A 17,620-nucleotide genomic window follows, 5' to 3' on the forward strand; every position below is an offset into this window, starting at 1 on the left:
GATGACATAGATGAAGAAAACATTGAGAACATCAGCAACAAGATACCTAAAGAAGAATCAGAGAAGGAAGGAGAAAGACCTCAGTAGAAGAAACGTGGTTTCAAAAAGAATTTCTTTAAATTCCTGAAGAGAAAGAAGAACAAATAAAAAATTAAAAATAACATCAATCAAAATGCGGGCGACTCCTCTGTGCAGGGCCGCCATCAGGGGGGTATTAGGGGTAGTGGTGTGAGGGGCCCGGCCAAACCTAACTGAAAGGGGGGCCCGGCAACTGCCGCGACATTCTTTTGGTAGGAAAAAACGGGCCCCTGCAATGGGGCCCGTTTTTTTCACCAAAAGAATGTCATGAGCTGCTGCTGCTGCGGGCCCCCTCCCCTCGTCATGGGGGGCCGTCAAACCGTCCGCCCACGCGCGCGCACCCGATCGCGCGCACAAGGAAACTCCCGCGCGTGCGCACTCGCGAGCGCGCACCCACGGACGCCCGCACTGGAGATCGGCCGCGCGCGCACCCGCGATCGGCCGCGCGCGCACCCGCGAACGAAGCGCGCGCAGCCGCGGACACACATGGACAAAACTTACCTGGAGCCTGGCTGGAGGTGAAGGACTGGACGTCTGGACCGAAGACCTCGCCTGGAAGACATCGCCGGAAGAGGACTGGAGTGGGAGCATCTCTTCTGACACGGTGAGTAAATTATCTCAAAGTGCTGTTTATGTATGGCCCTGTTCACACAGTATTTTGCAGGCAAAAAAAAATCTGCCTCAAAATTCCTTAAAGAATTTTGAGGCAGATTTTGACCTGCCCACACTATCTTGCCGCGTTTTTTTGCTGCGTTTTTTGCTCGTGGCGATTGAGGACAGCAGACAAAAAACGCAGCGAAAAATGCATTTTCTGCCTCCCATTGATTTCGATGGGAGGTCAGAGGCGGAACCGCGGCAAGAAAGGACGTGCTGCTTTTTCTTTTTTCCGCAACTGGCTCCCATTGATTTCAGATTAAATCAATGGGAGGCGGTTTTGGAAGTTTTTTGGTGCTGATTCTGACGCAGTGTCTGAGTCAATATCAAGGCCCAAAAACTCTGTGAACTGGGCCTTATTGTTGGGGCTTATTCAGACGAACGTGTAATACATCCGTGCAACGTGCGTGATTTTCACGCGCCTCGCATGGACCTATGTTACTCTATGGGGCCGTGCAGACTGTCAGTGATTTTCACGCAGCGTGTGTCCGTGTGTCCGCTGCGTAAAACCCACGACATGTCCTATATTTGTGCATTGTTTGCGCATCACGCACCCATTGAAGTCAATGGGTGCGTGAAAATCACGCCCAGCACTTCCGCAGCCGTATAAACTATGAATGAAAACAGAAAAGCACCACGTGCTACAAACATACAAACAGAGTGTCATAATGATGGCGGCTGCGCGAAAATCACGCAGCCACGCATCATATGCTGCTGCCACACGGAGCTGTTATGGACCTTTTGCATGCGCAAAACGCCACGTTTTTTGCGCGTGCAAAAAGCACACGCTCGTGTAAATCCGGCCTTAGGGTAGGAACACACTAGGCATGAACACTGCAGATTTTATGCAACACATTTTATTGTGGAAAATCTGCAGCGTATTACAGTCGCAGCCGAGTGGATGAGGTTTGAACAAATCTCATTCACACGCTGCAAAAATAATGGACCTGCAGTGCGGCTTTTGGCTTTTTAAGCCGCAGCATGTCAATTTATTCTGCAGAATCGCTGCTCCTTTGTTGCGGAAATGCTGCGGTTCTGCCGCAAAAATCACACATGAGAAGAAAAAAAAGGTACTTTTTTAAATTGATAAAGTTTAGACTTACCCCGGCCGTAGTCCTGGTGACGCGATCCTCTATTCTTAGCGCAGCCCCACCTCCTGTCATGACGTTTCATCCCATGTGACTGCTGCAGCGGTCACATGGTCTACAGCGTCATCCCAGGAGGCGGGGTTACGTTCAGAAGAGAGAGATGCGTCACCTAAACTACGGCCCTGGCAAGTCTAGACTTTTTTTTCCCTGCAGGATTCCCGCAGCGGACACGCCTTACCAAACCTGCGCCACTATTTGGTGCGGTTTTGCTGGCGGAATTCCCTGCGGCTACCGGGGCGGATAAGCTGTGGAGTTTTACTCAGCATATTCGCCTAGTGTGTCCCTTATGATGTCGCTCCTGGAGCTGCTGCCGGTCTCTAAATAGGCAGTTGGTTCAGTAGAATTTGGAATTATTTTTTTTTGTGAACCAGCTTAAAAAAATACAAAACTTTTGTGTTAGGGCCTGTTCACATCACTGTTCGCTTCCGCTCCGGGGTTCCTTCTGCATTCAGGTTAGATTGGAGAGGGAAGAGTTTAGTGATGGACGACTGGGCAACGAATTAGTAATGAGTTACAGTCGTCAAGATGAGAGTGAATCAGAGCGACAATGAGAGATTTGGCTGATTTCAAAGTAAGAAAAGGGCGGATTCTGGAGATGTTTTTGAGGTGAAGGAGATAGGTGAGAGGGAGTGATTGAATATGAGGAATAAAGGAAAGATCTGAGTCAAAAATAACCCTGAGACAGCGGGCGTGCTGCTTAGGAGTGATGGTAGTGCCACACACAGAGATGGAGGCATCAGGTTTAGGGAGGTTAGTAGATGGTGGGAACACAAGGAGCTCAGTTTCAAAAAGATTCAGTTTTAGATCGAGAGAGGACATGATGTTAGAGACAGCAGACGGACAATCACCGGTGTATTAGAGCAGGGGTGATGTCATGTGAAGAGGTATATAATTGGGTGTCATCAGCGTAGAGATGGTACTGGAAGCCAAAACTGTCAAATAGGGGCTGTGTAGAGAGAAAAGAGAAGACCAAGGACTAAATCCACGCCTCTCCTCCAATCCATGCTGCTGGCAATCTTTCCCTCCGCCGCTCTCCTTCAACTCGCTTGGTGGCCATGAAAATCCATCGGCAGCCCGGCGATCGGCAGCCCCCCGCCAACAGATGCCTCGGTTGCTATTAACAACATCTAAGTGATTAAACTTCCACCCTCTGAGTTATCTCAGATCACAGCCGTTAGCACAGGGTGTCAGCTGTAATTAATGAAGCAGACTCAGCTCCTAAGTCCGCACCATCTATACACTGTTGACATATGCCTTACATGTCCAGCAGATGTCGCCAAGGTGCTCATATTGTCCTTCATATTACTGCAGTCTTCTACAAGACAAACAACTACAGGATAGTGGTGCAGGTTTCTGTCACATTATACAAATATTATTTATCCAATAATAGAGTATAGAATCCATGGAGGCCTCCCTGTCAGCACACACATGATGTTTTCTGATAGGCAAGGTACAGGCTGCCGTAAACTTTGGAGAACTTATTTCCAGGCCTTACGGTTGGGCATCACTTGCCTTGGAACCTGGCGCACTTGCTGCCTGAACCTATGGAAAGACAGCTACATGGGGCGCCGCTTCATCGTTTGGAGCATTAAGTCTCTGGCAGGGTTATTTAAATGTGTTTTTCATCGAGTTTGGTTTTTATTTCACAGAGTTCACTTTATATAAGGCCGAGCAATGTGAACAATTAGCAACATGTCTGTCATTAAACAGGACAGATGGTTTAACTAAGTGAATTTTGCTTTCGTCTTTGCACTATTTACATACACATTTTCCAGTAAGATGCAAACAGGACAAGCCACGTTATTAAAATTTCCAAGAGGGAGATTTAATTTCCTTGGACAAGCTGTGTATCTAAGAGCAAAGCGGCTGGGATCATTCAGCATGGGGGTAAAACCATTGTTTGGGATTGCAGTGCTGAATGAAGACATGGAAGGGCAGAGGTTGGTAGCTGGAAATACCCCTAATAAATTTATCAAAGTACCAGTGTGTGCCATGTTCTTGTTTAGATTGTTAGCCTACCAGGCTCAAACGGGCACAGACAATAAAATGTGCAAAAAAAGGATTTCTCACCAAACTGATTCATGGAGAGGCTTCTGCTTGTCACCATAGGAATATAGAAGATATATTACACACAAAGCATGACATCATTGTGTGGGGCAAAACAGTTTCGATCTCTTCGAGCTCGTGCACACGGCTTTGTGTACAGATCCGTGAGCAGGGCCGATTTTCCTAACCTTTCTGCTGCCTGAAGCGAAAATTTAAATGACGCCCCCCAGATCTTAATTGATATCCTCCTGGCTGTTCTACATCGCTACCAGTCTCCTCCAACTCTTTCGGATGCACCATTGCCTTGTACTCCCCTGGCAGGCGCGGTGCAGTGATGAATCCAGGCAGAAAACACCTTGCTGCACTGTGCGTGCCCATGCAATGGTGCATCTGAGAAAGTTGGAGGAGACTGGTAGTGATGTATAACAGCCATAGGAATGGCAATCAAGCATGCAAATGTGGATTTGTAGTCAGGACAATGTGACTCTTCAGGATAGCGGCACCGCTACATGACCCTTTATAGAGTAATAAGCATATAGCGCATGCCGTTTTAAAAGTTGATTTTATAGATTTTGCTGCAGAAAAAAACTGACAGGGGAATGTTTGGAAATATTGTCAGGTCATGTATTACCGCGTGGTGAAGGTACAAGGGGTTAAAACTATCTGACAGGTTCCCATAAAATATATAGAATGAATTAAAAACAACTCCATCTGCCCTGCAATTTTGTTATTATAAATATATCCTATATAATTACAGATCCAGAAGCAAGCTGCGAAATATATACAGCACCAGAACAAAGCTCAATTCATATATACAGCACCAGAACCAAGCTCTGAAATATATTACAGCACCAGAACAAAGCCCATACATATATACAGCCCAAGAACCAAGCTCTGAAATATATACAGCACCAGAACCGAGCTCAGAAATATATACAGCAACAGAACCAAGCTTATACATATATAGAGCAATAGAACCTAGCTCTGAAATATGTACAGTACCAGAATGAAGCTCATTACATAAATACTGCACCAGAATGAACCTCAGTACATATATACAGCCCCAGAACCAAGCTCAGTAAATATATACAGCAGTAGAACCAGGCTCATACATATATACAGCACTAGAACCAAGCTCAGTACATAAATACAACACCAGAACCAAGCTCAGAACATATATATATATATATACACAGTGAAGGAAATAAGTTTTTGATCCCTTGCTGATTTTGTAAGTTTGCCCACTGTCAAAGACATGAACAGTCTAGAATTTTTAGGCTAGGTTAATTTTACCAGTGAGAGATAGATTATATAAAAAAAAAAAAAAAGAAAATCACATTCTCAAAATTATATATATTTATTTGCATTGTGCACAGAGAAATAAGTATTTGATCCCTTTGGCAAACAAGACTTAATACTTGGTGGCAAAACCCTTGTTGGCAAGCACAGCAGTCAGACGTTTTTTGTAGTTGATGATGAGGTTTGCACACATGTTAGATGGAATTTTGGCCCACTCCTCTTTGCAGATCATCTGTAAATCATTACGATTTCGAGGCTGTCGCTTGGCAACTCGGATCTTCAGCTCCCTCCATAAGTTTTCGATGGGATTAAGGTCTGGAGACTGGCTAGGCCACTCCATGACCTTAATGTGCTTCTTTTTGAGCCACTCCTTTGTTGCCTTGGCTGTATGTTTCGGGTCATTGTCGTGCTGGAAGACCCAGCCACGAGCCATTTTTAATGTCCTGGTGGAGGGAAGGAGGTTGTCACTCAGGATTTGACGGTACATGGCTCCATCCATTCTCCCATTGATGCGGTGAAGTAGTCCTGTGCCCTTAGCAGAGAAACACCCCCAGAACATAATGTTTCCACCTCCATGCTTGACAGTGGGGACGGTGTTCTTTGGGTCATAGGCAGTATTTCTCTTCCTCCAAACACGGTGAGTTGAGTTAATGCCAAAGAGCTCAATTTTAGTCTCATCTGACCACAGCACCTTCTCTCAATCACTCTCAGAATCATCCAGATGTTCATTTGCAAACTTCAGACGGGCCTGTACATGTGCCTTCTTGAGCAGGGGGACCTTGCGGGCACTGCAGGATTTTAATCCATTAGGGCATAATGTGTTACCAATGGTTTTCTTGGTGACTGTGGTCCCAGCTGCCTTGAGATCATTAACAAATTCCCCCCATGTAGTTTTCGGCTGAGCTCTCACCTTCCTCAGGATCAAGGATACCCCACGAGGTGAGATTTTGCATGGAGCCCCAGATCGATGTCGATTGACAGTCATTTTGTATGTCTTCCATTTTCTTACTATTGCACCAACAGTTGTCTCCTTCTCACCCAGCGTCTACTTATGGTTTTGTAGCCCATTCCAGCCTTGTGCAGGTCTATGATCTTGTCCCTGACATCCTTAGAAAGCTCTTTGGTCTTGCCCATGTTGTAGAGGTTAGAGTCAGACTGATTAATTGAGTCTGTGGACAGGAGTCTTTTATACAGGTGACCATGTAAGAGCTGTCTTTAATGCAGGCACCAAGCTGATTTGGAGCGTGTAACTGGTCTGGAGGAGGCTGAACTCTTCATGGTTGGTAGGGGATCAAATACTTATTTCTCTGTGCACAATGCAAATAAATATATATAATTTTGACTATGTGATTTTCTTTTTTTTTAATATATGTAATATATCTCTCACTGGTAAAATTAACCTAGCCTAAAAATTCTAGACTGTTCATGACTTTGACAGTGGGCAAACTTACAAAATCAGCAAGGGATCAAATACTTATTTCCTTCACTGTATATCTTAATGACATATCACAAGAATTATGAAAGTAAAGTTTGGGGTCACCCAGACAATTTTGTGTTTTCCATGAAAACTCACACTTATATTTATCAAATGAGTTGCAAAATGACTAGAAAATATAGTCAAGACATTGACAAGGTTAGAAATAATGATTTTTATTTCAAATAATAATTTTCTCCTTCAAACTTTGCTTTTGTCAAAGAATGCTCCATTTGCAGCAATTACAGCATTGCAGACCTTTGGCATTCTAGCTGTTAATTTACTGAGGTAATCGGGAGAAATTTCACCCCATGCTTCCAGAAGGCCCTCCCACAAGTTGGATTGGCTTGATGGGCACTTCTTGCGTACCATACGGTCAAGCTGCTCCCACAACAGCTCTATGGGGTTGAGATCTGGCGACTGCGCTGGACACTCCATTACAGATAGAATACCAGCTGCCTATTTCTTCCCTAAATAGTTCTTGCATAATTTGGAGGTGTGCTTTGGGTCATTGTCCTGTTGTAGGATGAAATTGGCTACAATCAAGCGCTGTCCACAGGGTATGGCATGGCGTTGCAAAATTGAGTGATAGCCTTCCTTATTCAAAATCCCTTTTACCTTGTACAAATCTCCCACTTTACCAGCACCAAAGCAACCCCAGACCATCACATTACCCCCACCATGCTCGACAGATGGCGTCAGGCACTCTTCCAGCATCTTTTCAGTTGTCCTGCGTGTCACAAATGTTCTTCTGTGTGATCCAAACACCTCAAACTTCGATTCGTCTGTCCATAACACTTTTTTCCAATCTTCCTCTGTCCAATGTCTGTGTGCTTTTGCCCATATTAATCTTTTCCTTTTATTAGCCAGTCTCAGATATGGCTTTTTCTTTGCCACCCTGCCCTGAAGGCCAGCATCCCGGAGTCGCCTCTTCACTGTAGACGTTAACACTGGCATTTTGCGGGTACAATTTAATGAAGCTGCCAGTTGAGGACCTGTGAGGCGTCTATTTCTCAAACTAGAGACTCTAATGTACTTGTCTTGTTGCTCAGTTGTGCAGCGGGGCCTCCCACTTCTCTTTCTACTCTGGTTAGATGAGGTAGAAAAAAGAAACACGGCGCCGCAAATCAGAATCTGATAAAATAGTAATAAAATTGGGTCGATGAGACAATTCCGCTCACCTCGGGTGGTGGACACCAAGGAGGTGTCAACAAAGCTTAGGAAGCTGCAGCCAGGTCCACAACACAGCCAAACGAAGTTTGCTGTCGGTTTGTAGTAGTTTTAGGAGTAGGAAAAACGGGACCACCGGCGCTGCTTCAATCTTTAGGCGATACACAATACACAACCAACGTAGTGGATTAAGTGTATAAGGTTTTATTGTTGGTAGGCTACGCGTTTCAACGTCGAACTGACGTCTTCCTCAGGCCAATACAGACTGTGCGGTTCCTGCCCTATTTATACATCAGGGCGAGGAATAGGACCGCCAGTTATAATGGGTCAAAGGTCACATGAGATACAGAAATATAAAAAAACACAAGAAAGAAGCAGCATTAAAAAGCAATTACAAGTGTCATAATACGATAAGAATGAACGGGATTAACAACATGTTTAAAAGCTGTTTTAAAACTCTTAGTTAAACTGACAGATCAGTACCGTGTTTTCAAGAGAGATTTATATGACAGCCAAAAACTATATTTATGTATAGAAATGTGGGTGAATAAACGATCATATATTAACGATTTGCTTATGTCTGAGTTTTATTGTGTTTTAAATAATGTTAACTGAAGAAACAAATGTAGCCCAAGAACTGCTGAGTCAGGGCGTCCTTGGTTACTAGGAGTCAGAACTCCGGAAGCCGTAGGGGAACACAAAGGTTTGAATGGACCGCATGTTTGGACCGCACAGGTATATAATAATGGTTGGGAGCGTCCTTGGTTACTGGTAGTTAAGAACACAAAATTGTCACGGGGGAAAGAAAGGCTTACGCTGGATCGCACAGCAAACTACATCAGGTCGCGGGACTCCGCGCTAAGAGATCTAAACGAGGCACCTGCATTAGAACTGGTGAGTGACAGGACATTATGTTACTGGGATATTGTTATTTGTGGATTACTATGGATCTCTTTCATTACTATCAGAATAGGTAAATGGTTATTTTTTAAAACCAGAATAGGTAAATGGTTATTTTTTAAAAAGAAACCTAAAAAGTTAAAAAGTTGGTAAATGTGCCTGGATTGGTATCGATTAAGTTAATTTTGTATGCCGATAACATATATGTTTATAAAAGTTTATAGAAAGACCGAAAAATTCTTTTTTTGGGAATAAGATAACCTATTAAGAGAATTTGTACATACAATGGGGGACGGGAGTTCAAGCGCATTAATATTACGGACTAGGGTTATTCTCATCATGGATATCAAGGGTAGATAGTTAAAAAACCTCTTATAGTTGCGGCTGTGTTTGCTGTTTGGTTATTTACTTATTTTTATTTTTTTTTTATTTTTTATTTTTATTTGCGGTCCAAACATGCGGTCCATTCAAACCTTTGTGTTCCCCTACGGCTTCCGGAGTTCTGACTCCTAGTAACCAAGGACGCCCTGACTCAGCAGTTCTTGGGCTACATTTGTTTCTTCAGTTAACATTATTTAAAACACAATAAAACTCAGACATAAGCAAATCGTTAATATATGATCGTTTATTCACCCACATTTCTATACATAAATATAGTTTTTGGCTGTCATATAAATCTCTCTTGAAAACACGGTACTGATCTGTCAGTTTAACTAAGAGTTTTAAAACAGCTTTTAAACATGTTGTTAATCCCGTTCATTCTTATCGTATTATGACACTTGTAATTGCTTTTTAATGCTGCTTCTTTCTTGTGTTTTTTTATATTTCTGTATCTCATGTGACCTTTGACCCATTATAACTGGCGGTCCTATTCCTCGCCCTGATGTATAAATAGGGCAGGAACCGCACAGTCTGTATTGGCCTGAGGAAGACGTCAGTTCGACGTTGAAACGCGTAGCCTACCAACAATAAAACCTTATACACTTAATCCACTACGTTGGTTGTGTATTGTGTATCGCCTAAAGATTGAAGCAGAGCCGGTGGTCCCGTTTTTCCTACTCCTAAAACTACTACTCTGGTTAGAGCCTGTTTGTGCTGTCCTGTGAAGGGAGTAGTACACACCGTTGTAGGAAATCTTCAGTTTCTTGGCAATTTCTCGCATGGAATAGCCTTCATTTCTAAGAACAAGAATAGACTGTCGAGTTTCACATGAAAGCTCACTTTTTCTAGCCATTTTGAGAGTTTAATCGAACCCACAAATGTAATGCTCCAGATTCTCAACTAGCTCAAAGGAAGGTCAGTTTTATAGCTCCTCTAAACCACAAAACTGTTTACAGCGGTGCTAAGATAATTGCACAAGGGTTTTCAAGTGTTTTCTAATCATCCATTAGCCTTCTAACACAGTTAGCAAACACAATGTACCATTAGAACACTGGAGTGATGGTTGCTGGAAATGGGCCTCTATACACCTATGTAGATATTGCATTAAAAACCAGACATTTGCAGCTAGAATAGTCAATTAGCACATTAACAATGTATAGAGTGTATTTCTGATTAATTTAATGTTATCTTCATTGAAAAAAACTGTGCTTTTCTTTCAAAAATAAGGACATTTCTAAGTGACCCTAAACTTTTGAACGGTAGTGTAATACCAGCTCAAATACAGCTCACTACAGAGATCATTTGCAAATTCAGTTTAACCCCTGCCGTATGGGTTTGTACGACATAAAACTACAGCTCCCAGCATGGCCCGAACAATTGGTGTCACGATCTGTGGGTATGTGGACCCACTGGGCCGTACCGCCGTAGCAGGATAGCAGCTGGTCAAACAATGTACCAAGTAAAGTCTATAGTCTGAGCAAGGGTACCTGTTGTAGTACAGACAGTAGCGGTGGCTAGGCTCAAATGGGACCTTGGCAGCCGACACCAGGCGTGGTGTAACACAACACGACTCCAACTCTTTTAAGGCACAAGAACAAGGTAGCACGGGATACAGGTAGCAGGAACTGGAACACTGGGAACAGGAAAACATTAAAGGACCATTTGCTAGACTGATACGGGAAAGCACAACAATGCTCAGGCAATGAGTGAAGGGGCAGGGCCCTTCTAATAGTCCAGGGTGATTAGACAATTCTAAACATGTGTGCGCGCTGGCCCTTTAAGACTGGGACTGAGCTTGCACGCGCACCCTAGTGGTCACTGTAGGCCAGGACGACGGCATGTGCTGGCAACTCCTAGAAGGAAGATGTCGGCAGGATGAGAGGAGTCTGCGATCTGCAGATGTTACAATATCCCTCTTACTCCCCCTCTTCTTGGGACCAGAGCGAGAGAGGATCTTCTTAATGACGGTAGGAGCATTAAGCATACCTCCCAACATTTGAATTAGAAAAAGAGGGACATTTTAAGCCACGCCCCTAATCACGCCCAATAGCCGGCATAAACACATCAAATCACGGCCAGATCCTTTTGCAAATAACATTTGCTCATCACGGCGGCAGCTGCAGGACAAACCAAAAGGCTGAGAATAATGAAAGTCAAGAGGGAGACCCTGTGGTTGATGACTTTTCAATTGACAGGTAGCAGAGTTACATGATGGGGATTATTTTTTTCCAGTTGTGTAACTCTGCTACCGGTCAATGGAAAAATCATCCACCAGAGCCCCCCTGTAGAGAGCTCCACGCACAGCCCCCCTGTAGATAGCGCCACATACAGCCCCCTGTAGATAGCGCCACACACAGCCCCCTGTAGATAGCTCCAGATACAGCCCCCCTGTAGATAGCTCCAGATACAGCCCCCCTGTAGATAGCTACACACACAGACCCCCCTGTAGATAGCTCCAGATACAGCCCCCCTGTAGATAGTGCCACACACAGCCCCCCGGTAGATAGCTCCAGATACAGCCCCCCTGTACATAGTGCCACACACAGCCCCCATGTCATGTCGATAGCTCCAGATACAGTCTCCCTGTAGATAGCTCCGCACACAGCCCCCCTGTAGATAGCTCCAGATACAGTCCCCCTGTAGATAGCTCCACACACAGCCCTCTCTGTAGATAGCTCCAGATACAGCCCCCCTGTACATAGTGCCACACACAGCCCCCCTGTAGATAGCTCCAGATACAGCCCCCTGTAGATAGCTCCACACACAGCCCCCTGTAGATAGCTCCACACACAGCCCCCTGTAGATAGCTCCAGATAGAGCCCCCCTGTACATAGCTCCAGATACAGCCCCCCCCCTGTGCCACACACAGCCCCTCTGTAGATAGCTCCACACACAGCTCCCCTGTACATAGGGCCACAAACAGCCCCCCTGTACATAGTGCCACAAACAGCCCCCCTGTAGATAGCTCCAGATATAGCCCCCCTGTACATAGTGCCACACACAGCCCCCCTGTAGATAGCTCCACACACAGCCCCCCTGTACATAGGGCCACAAACAGCCCCCCTGTACATAGTGCCACAAACAGCCCCCCTGTAGATAGCTCCAGATATAGCCCCCCTGTACATAGTGCCACACACAGCCCCCCTGTAGATTGCTCCACTCACCCCCCCCTGTAGATTGCTCCACACACAGCCCCCATGTAGATTGCTCCACACACAGCCCCCTGTAGACTGCTCCACTCACAGCCCCCCCCTGTAGATTGCTCTGCTCCACACACAGCCCCCCTGTAGATAGCTCCACACACAGCCCCCCTGTGCATAGTGCCACACACAGGGCCTGTGTAGATAGCTCCAGATACAGCCCCCCTGTACATAGTGCCACACACAGCCCCCCTGTAGATTGCTCCACTCACAGCCCCCTCTAGATTGCACCACACACAGCCCCCCCTGTAGATTGCTCCACACACAACCCCCCCTGTAGATTGCTCCACACACAGCCCCCCCTGTAGATTGCACCACACACAGCCCCCCCTGTAGATTGCTCCACACACAGCCCCCCCTGTAGATTGCACCACACACAGCCCCCCCTGTAGATTGCTCCACACACAGCCCCCCTGTAGATAGCTCCAGATACAGCCCCCTTGTAGATAGCTCCACACACAGCCCCCCTGTAGATAGCTCCAGATACAGTCCCCCTGTAGATAGCTCCACACACAGCCCGCCTGTAGATTGCTCCAAACACCGCCCCCTTGCCCTGCCAGTACTAGTAATTGTATCTGCGTCCTATATACGCAGATATAATTATAGTGCATGAGGGGGAGGTGACGGTTGGTTTCGGTGGCGCCGCTCCCTCAGAGAGGCAGCAGGCTGCCGCATGGACGGTGTGACCCTGTCTGTGAGGCACTGTATTCTTCCCTAAAAGCAATGAACCTATGGAAGAATACATCTGTAATATGACATTCCATGGAACATGGCACAATTTTTTTTGCTCAGATTCTCAGAGTACAGTATGGGCCCTTTAGTATGGACATCTACAGGATATTCTAAAAACAATTATCTATCTATCCCATTCTATCTCTATCTATCTATCTATCCCACATCTACTATCTATATCTATCATCTATCTATCTATCTATCTATCTATCTATCTATCTATCTATCTATCTATCTATCTATCTATCTATCTATCACATATCTATCTATCTATCACATATCTATCTATCTATCTATCACATATCTATCTATCTATCTATCTATCTATCTATCTATCTATCTATCTATCTATCTATCTATCTATCTATCTATCTATCTATCTATCTCTATCTATCTATCTATCTATCTATCTATCTATCTATCTATCTATCTATCTATCTATCTATCTATCTGTCTCGTATCTATCTGTCTCGTATCTATCTGTTTGTCTGTGTGTGTCTGTCTGTCTATCTATCTCCCATATCTATCATTCTACAGTTGTGTCTACCCTTACATTTGCTTGAATGTGGTTGAGGACTTACATTTTTAATGAAACAAATTCAATACTATGGGGAAGATTTACTATTAATGTCTTAAATTCGGACAACTAAGAATTATTTGCGCCAAATTTAACACAGCAGCTCATACTGGATGATAAATTTGGCGCACGTTTAGACCCTTCTGTTCAACTTTTTACCACCTCTCGATTACTTTTCCGCTAAGCCACTTGACAGACAAGTCACAAACATCAGTTCTTTTTGGCGCATTTCATTGAGAAATGTGTCTAAAATGATTTTCACCATAAAGAAGGTGCAACTTAGGTCAGAATTCTGGCACAGCAACGATAGTAAATTTGCCCCAAAATCACAACATGATAGCCAAACCCTTAACAGGCTGCAATGCACATCACAAGCACTGCGTGACCACATACAGACACATAGCATAGACGTCTCGGGAAATCATGTTTTTTTGTCAAAGCTGGTCATCTTGCACCACACATCTCAGGATATATTGAGAAGGGAGGAAAGGCAAGGAAGGACACATTTGTACTGGTCTCTTCTAATAATCAGAGCAGTGAGTGCTGGATCAAAATTCTCAGAATAAAGTTGTCATGCAGTTTGCTATGTTCACCAGCAGAGGGCAGCATTGCATTAGTATTAATTTATTTTAGTGAAGACCCATAAAATAATGCAGTTCTATATACATATATGTATGTTCATGGTATAAGTGGTTATAGATTGTAATCGTATACAGCAGGGGTCTCAAACTCGGCCGGGTGGATGGGCCGCATAATGAAAAAATTTGAAGTTGAAGGGCCGCATTACCAAAAAAAATTGATACCATACAAAATTGTTGTTATTTGTGTTTCAATAATTTTTATTGGAGGTTTCCAAGAAAAGGTATACTGTAGATCAAACAATGCAAATTACAGTTGGGGGCATTCCCCGAAGATCGAATCATCAATTTTATATTTGAACTACTATAACATTAGTATAATAATACCGCTAGGTTTAAACTTCCCGGAAATGTGTGAGTTTACACAATCTAGTTTTCTACTTTAAGTGTCGCTAAATGCAGTCTGGCAGCTCAGTTGGCAGCGTTTGGCAGACACAAGAACGTCAATATTGGGCTTAATATCATGCGCGGTAGCCAATCGCAATGTTGCACGAAGATGTTCATCCGTAAGTCTTGACCGTAACGCTGATTTGTTAATCTTCATTGAAGAGAAGAACTGTTCACATACATACGTACTGCCAAACATGGTCGTGATCCTGGCAGCGGCATTAACAAGTTTTGGAAACTTTTCTTGAGAGACAAACTTGTAGAAATCTGGAACACCAATGTCCATATACTTCTGTTTAAGAACAGTGTCGCACTGCAAGTCCACAATCTCCATCTGCAGATCTTCTGAAACGCAAGCGACGTCTACCGCAAACGGAGTGGCAAAGAGTGCAAATTCAGGTTCAAGATCCCGGAACTCATGAAAACGTCGATTGAACTCTTGCAGTAATTGAGAAATGATATCTGAGTAATAACTGAGGTGTTGTGGTTCAACTCGTATCGACTGCAAAGCGGAGAAATGTGCCAAATTGCCAGACTTCAGCTGTTTGGCCCACAAAGACAGCTTACATCTGAATGCCTTGACACTGTCATACATCATCGTAATCATCTGCTTTGGGCCCTGAAGTTTCAAGTTGAATTCGTTGAGGTGTTCTGTGACATCTGTTAGAAACGCTAAATCAGATAGAAAAGCTGGGTCAGAAAGTTGGAGAGCGTCGTTATCTTTTAGTGCCATAAAAAGCGCTATCTCCTGTCTTAAAGCAAAAAATCTCTTCAACGCGCTTCCCCGACTCAACCATCTGACCTCGGTATGATACAGCAAGTCTCCATATTCAGTGTCCATATCAGATAAAAAAGAAGTGAACTGCCTATGGTTAAAGGGAATGTGTTGCCAGAAAAACATGTTTTTTTTTTAAAATTTAAACATTTAGTGTGTGGGTGATTAAACATTGTTAAAATTTTTTTTTTTTTTTTGCACGAGCCAGGAAATATTATAAATTATTTCTAATTTATAATACTACCCATTTTTGGTCACTAGATGGAGCTGTTCCCAAAATTGCAGCATTGCAACATTGGGTTAAAAGCCCTCGCTCTAGTGAGCTCTCGGCATCCCCCCCTCCTTTATCCTGGCTAGTGCCGGGATAAACGAGGGGTTTGAACCTCCTACACTGTGTGTCGCCATTTTTTGAGCTAACCCACAGTGTAGTAGGTTTACATACAGTAGTAAACACACAAAAACACGAACATACATTGAAATCGCTTACCTGCTCCTGCCGCCGCGGCTCCCTCCGGCCCGTCCGCTCCGTTTGCTGTCGCTGGTGCAAGTGCATAAATCCGGAAGCCGCGACCGGAAGTAGTAATATTACTGTCCGGCCGCGACTTCCGGTCCACAGGAAAATGGCGCCGGACGGCGCCAATTTCGAATAGGACTGTGTGGGAGCGGCGCATGCGCAGTTCCCACACAGACGCCGTACACTGCAGTCAATGGGACGGGAGCCGTTCGCAGTCCCTATGGGACTGTGGCTGCCGTATTCCATGTCTGTATGTGTCGTTAATCGACACACACAGAAATGGAACAAAAAATGGCAGCCCCCATAGGGAAGAAAAAGTGTAAAAATAAGAAAAAGTAAAACACAAACACACAAATGAATACAAACGTTTTTAATAAAGCACTAACATCTTTAACATATAAAAAAATAATTTGTGATGACACTGTTCCTTTAAGACCTCTTGCCCGTATAAAATTAACCGTCCTAATAACAAAGTCCATAACTTCTTTCATTTTTAGACTTTTGCTACACAGCGCCTCCTGATGCAGAATGCAGTGTATTGCACTGAAAGGACTTGACAAAGAAAGCTGGTTTCGTTTTGCTTTCAATAAGCCCACAACACCAACATTTTCAGAACACATTGCTGGTGCACCGTCAGTTGCCACAGACACGAGTTTATCCCATGGCAGTCCTGCTGTGTTAATACAACCTTCGAGTTCTTTAAAAATGTCACGACCGGTTGTTGTGCCTTTCATAGGTAATAAATCTAATAATTCCTCGGTTATGTTTAGGTCTCCATCAACCCCACGAATAAAGACCGCACAATAGGCAGTATCGGTTACACCGGTACTCTCGTCAAGCGCTAAGGAAAATGCTGCAAAACCTTGCGCTCTTGTAATCAGTTGCTGATAAATGTTACTAGCAGATTCAGTGATTCTACTAGCAACAGTATTTGCCGACAAGCTTATGCCTTCAAACAGTTTCTGTTTTCCGGACAAATAATTTCATATGTATTTATAAAACAGTCTTTAATGAATTGGCCTTCAGTGAATGGTCTTGAAGATTTTGCTATCATGTTACTAAGGACAAAACTCGTTTTTACTGAACATTCGCTTGAGTTATTACTACTTGAGAAAAAGGTTTGCTGTTTTTTAAGCGATGCTTTCAGTTGCTGAACCTTTTCATCCCGTATTTTGCCAGACAGTGCATCATACTGTTCTCCATGCTGCGTCATGTAATGTCGACGCACATTGTAGTCCTTGAGCACCGCGATAAACTGCGAACAAATCAGACACTGGGCTCTGTCTTTTACCACTGTGACAAAATATAAGTTTTCCCACTTGTCCTGGAATATTCGTTTCTCATCAGCAATCTTGCGATTTTTCGATGACGACGCCATTAAAGACTGTAAAGGGGTTCTCTGGGAATTGAAAAATATGTCCGTTAGCAACCCTGTACTGCCCCCATATAAATATATCATAGTTTGCTGCCACATGGAATTATAGTGCCCTCATAGGCATACATTGTATGTCTATGAGGGCACTGCAGAGCACGGTCATCCACATCCACCTCTGCAGAGCACTGTTACCTATATCTACTACTGCAGAGCTCTGTAACCTACATCCACTTCTGCAGGGCACTATTACCTACACATCCACCGCTGTATAG

General features: G+C 44.1%; 1 protein-coding gene across 1 annotated transcript; it reads right to left on the minus strand.

Moving 5' to 3' along the window:
• Positions 1-115: 115 nt before the first annotated feature.
• LOC142660227 (general transcription factor II-I repeat domain-containing protein 2-like) lies at positions 116-17,351 on the minus strand. Its single transcript, XM_075836811.1, has 4 exons — positions 17,055-17,351; positions 16,410-16,935; positions 14,874-15,356; positions 116-123 (listed from the first exon to the last, which is right to left on the minus strand). Exons 1-4 carry the CDS (start codon positions 17,349-17,351, stop codon positions 116-118), a joined length of 1,314 nt encoding a protein of 437 aa, XP_075692926.1.
• Between the last annotated feature and the right edge of the window lie 269 nt (positions 17,352-17,620).

This window comes from Rhinoderma darwinii, chromosome 9 (genome assembly GCF_050947455.1).
Source record: "Rhinoderma darwinii isolate aRhiDar2 chromosome 9, aRhiDar2.hap1, whole genome shotgun sequence".
Taxonomy (NCBI): domain Eukaryota; kingdom Metazoa; phylum Chordata; class Amphibia; order Anura; family Rhinodermatidae; genus Rhinoderma; species Rhinoderma darwinii.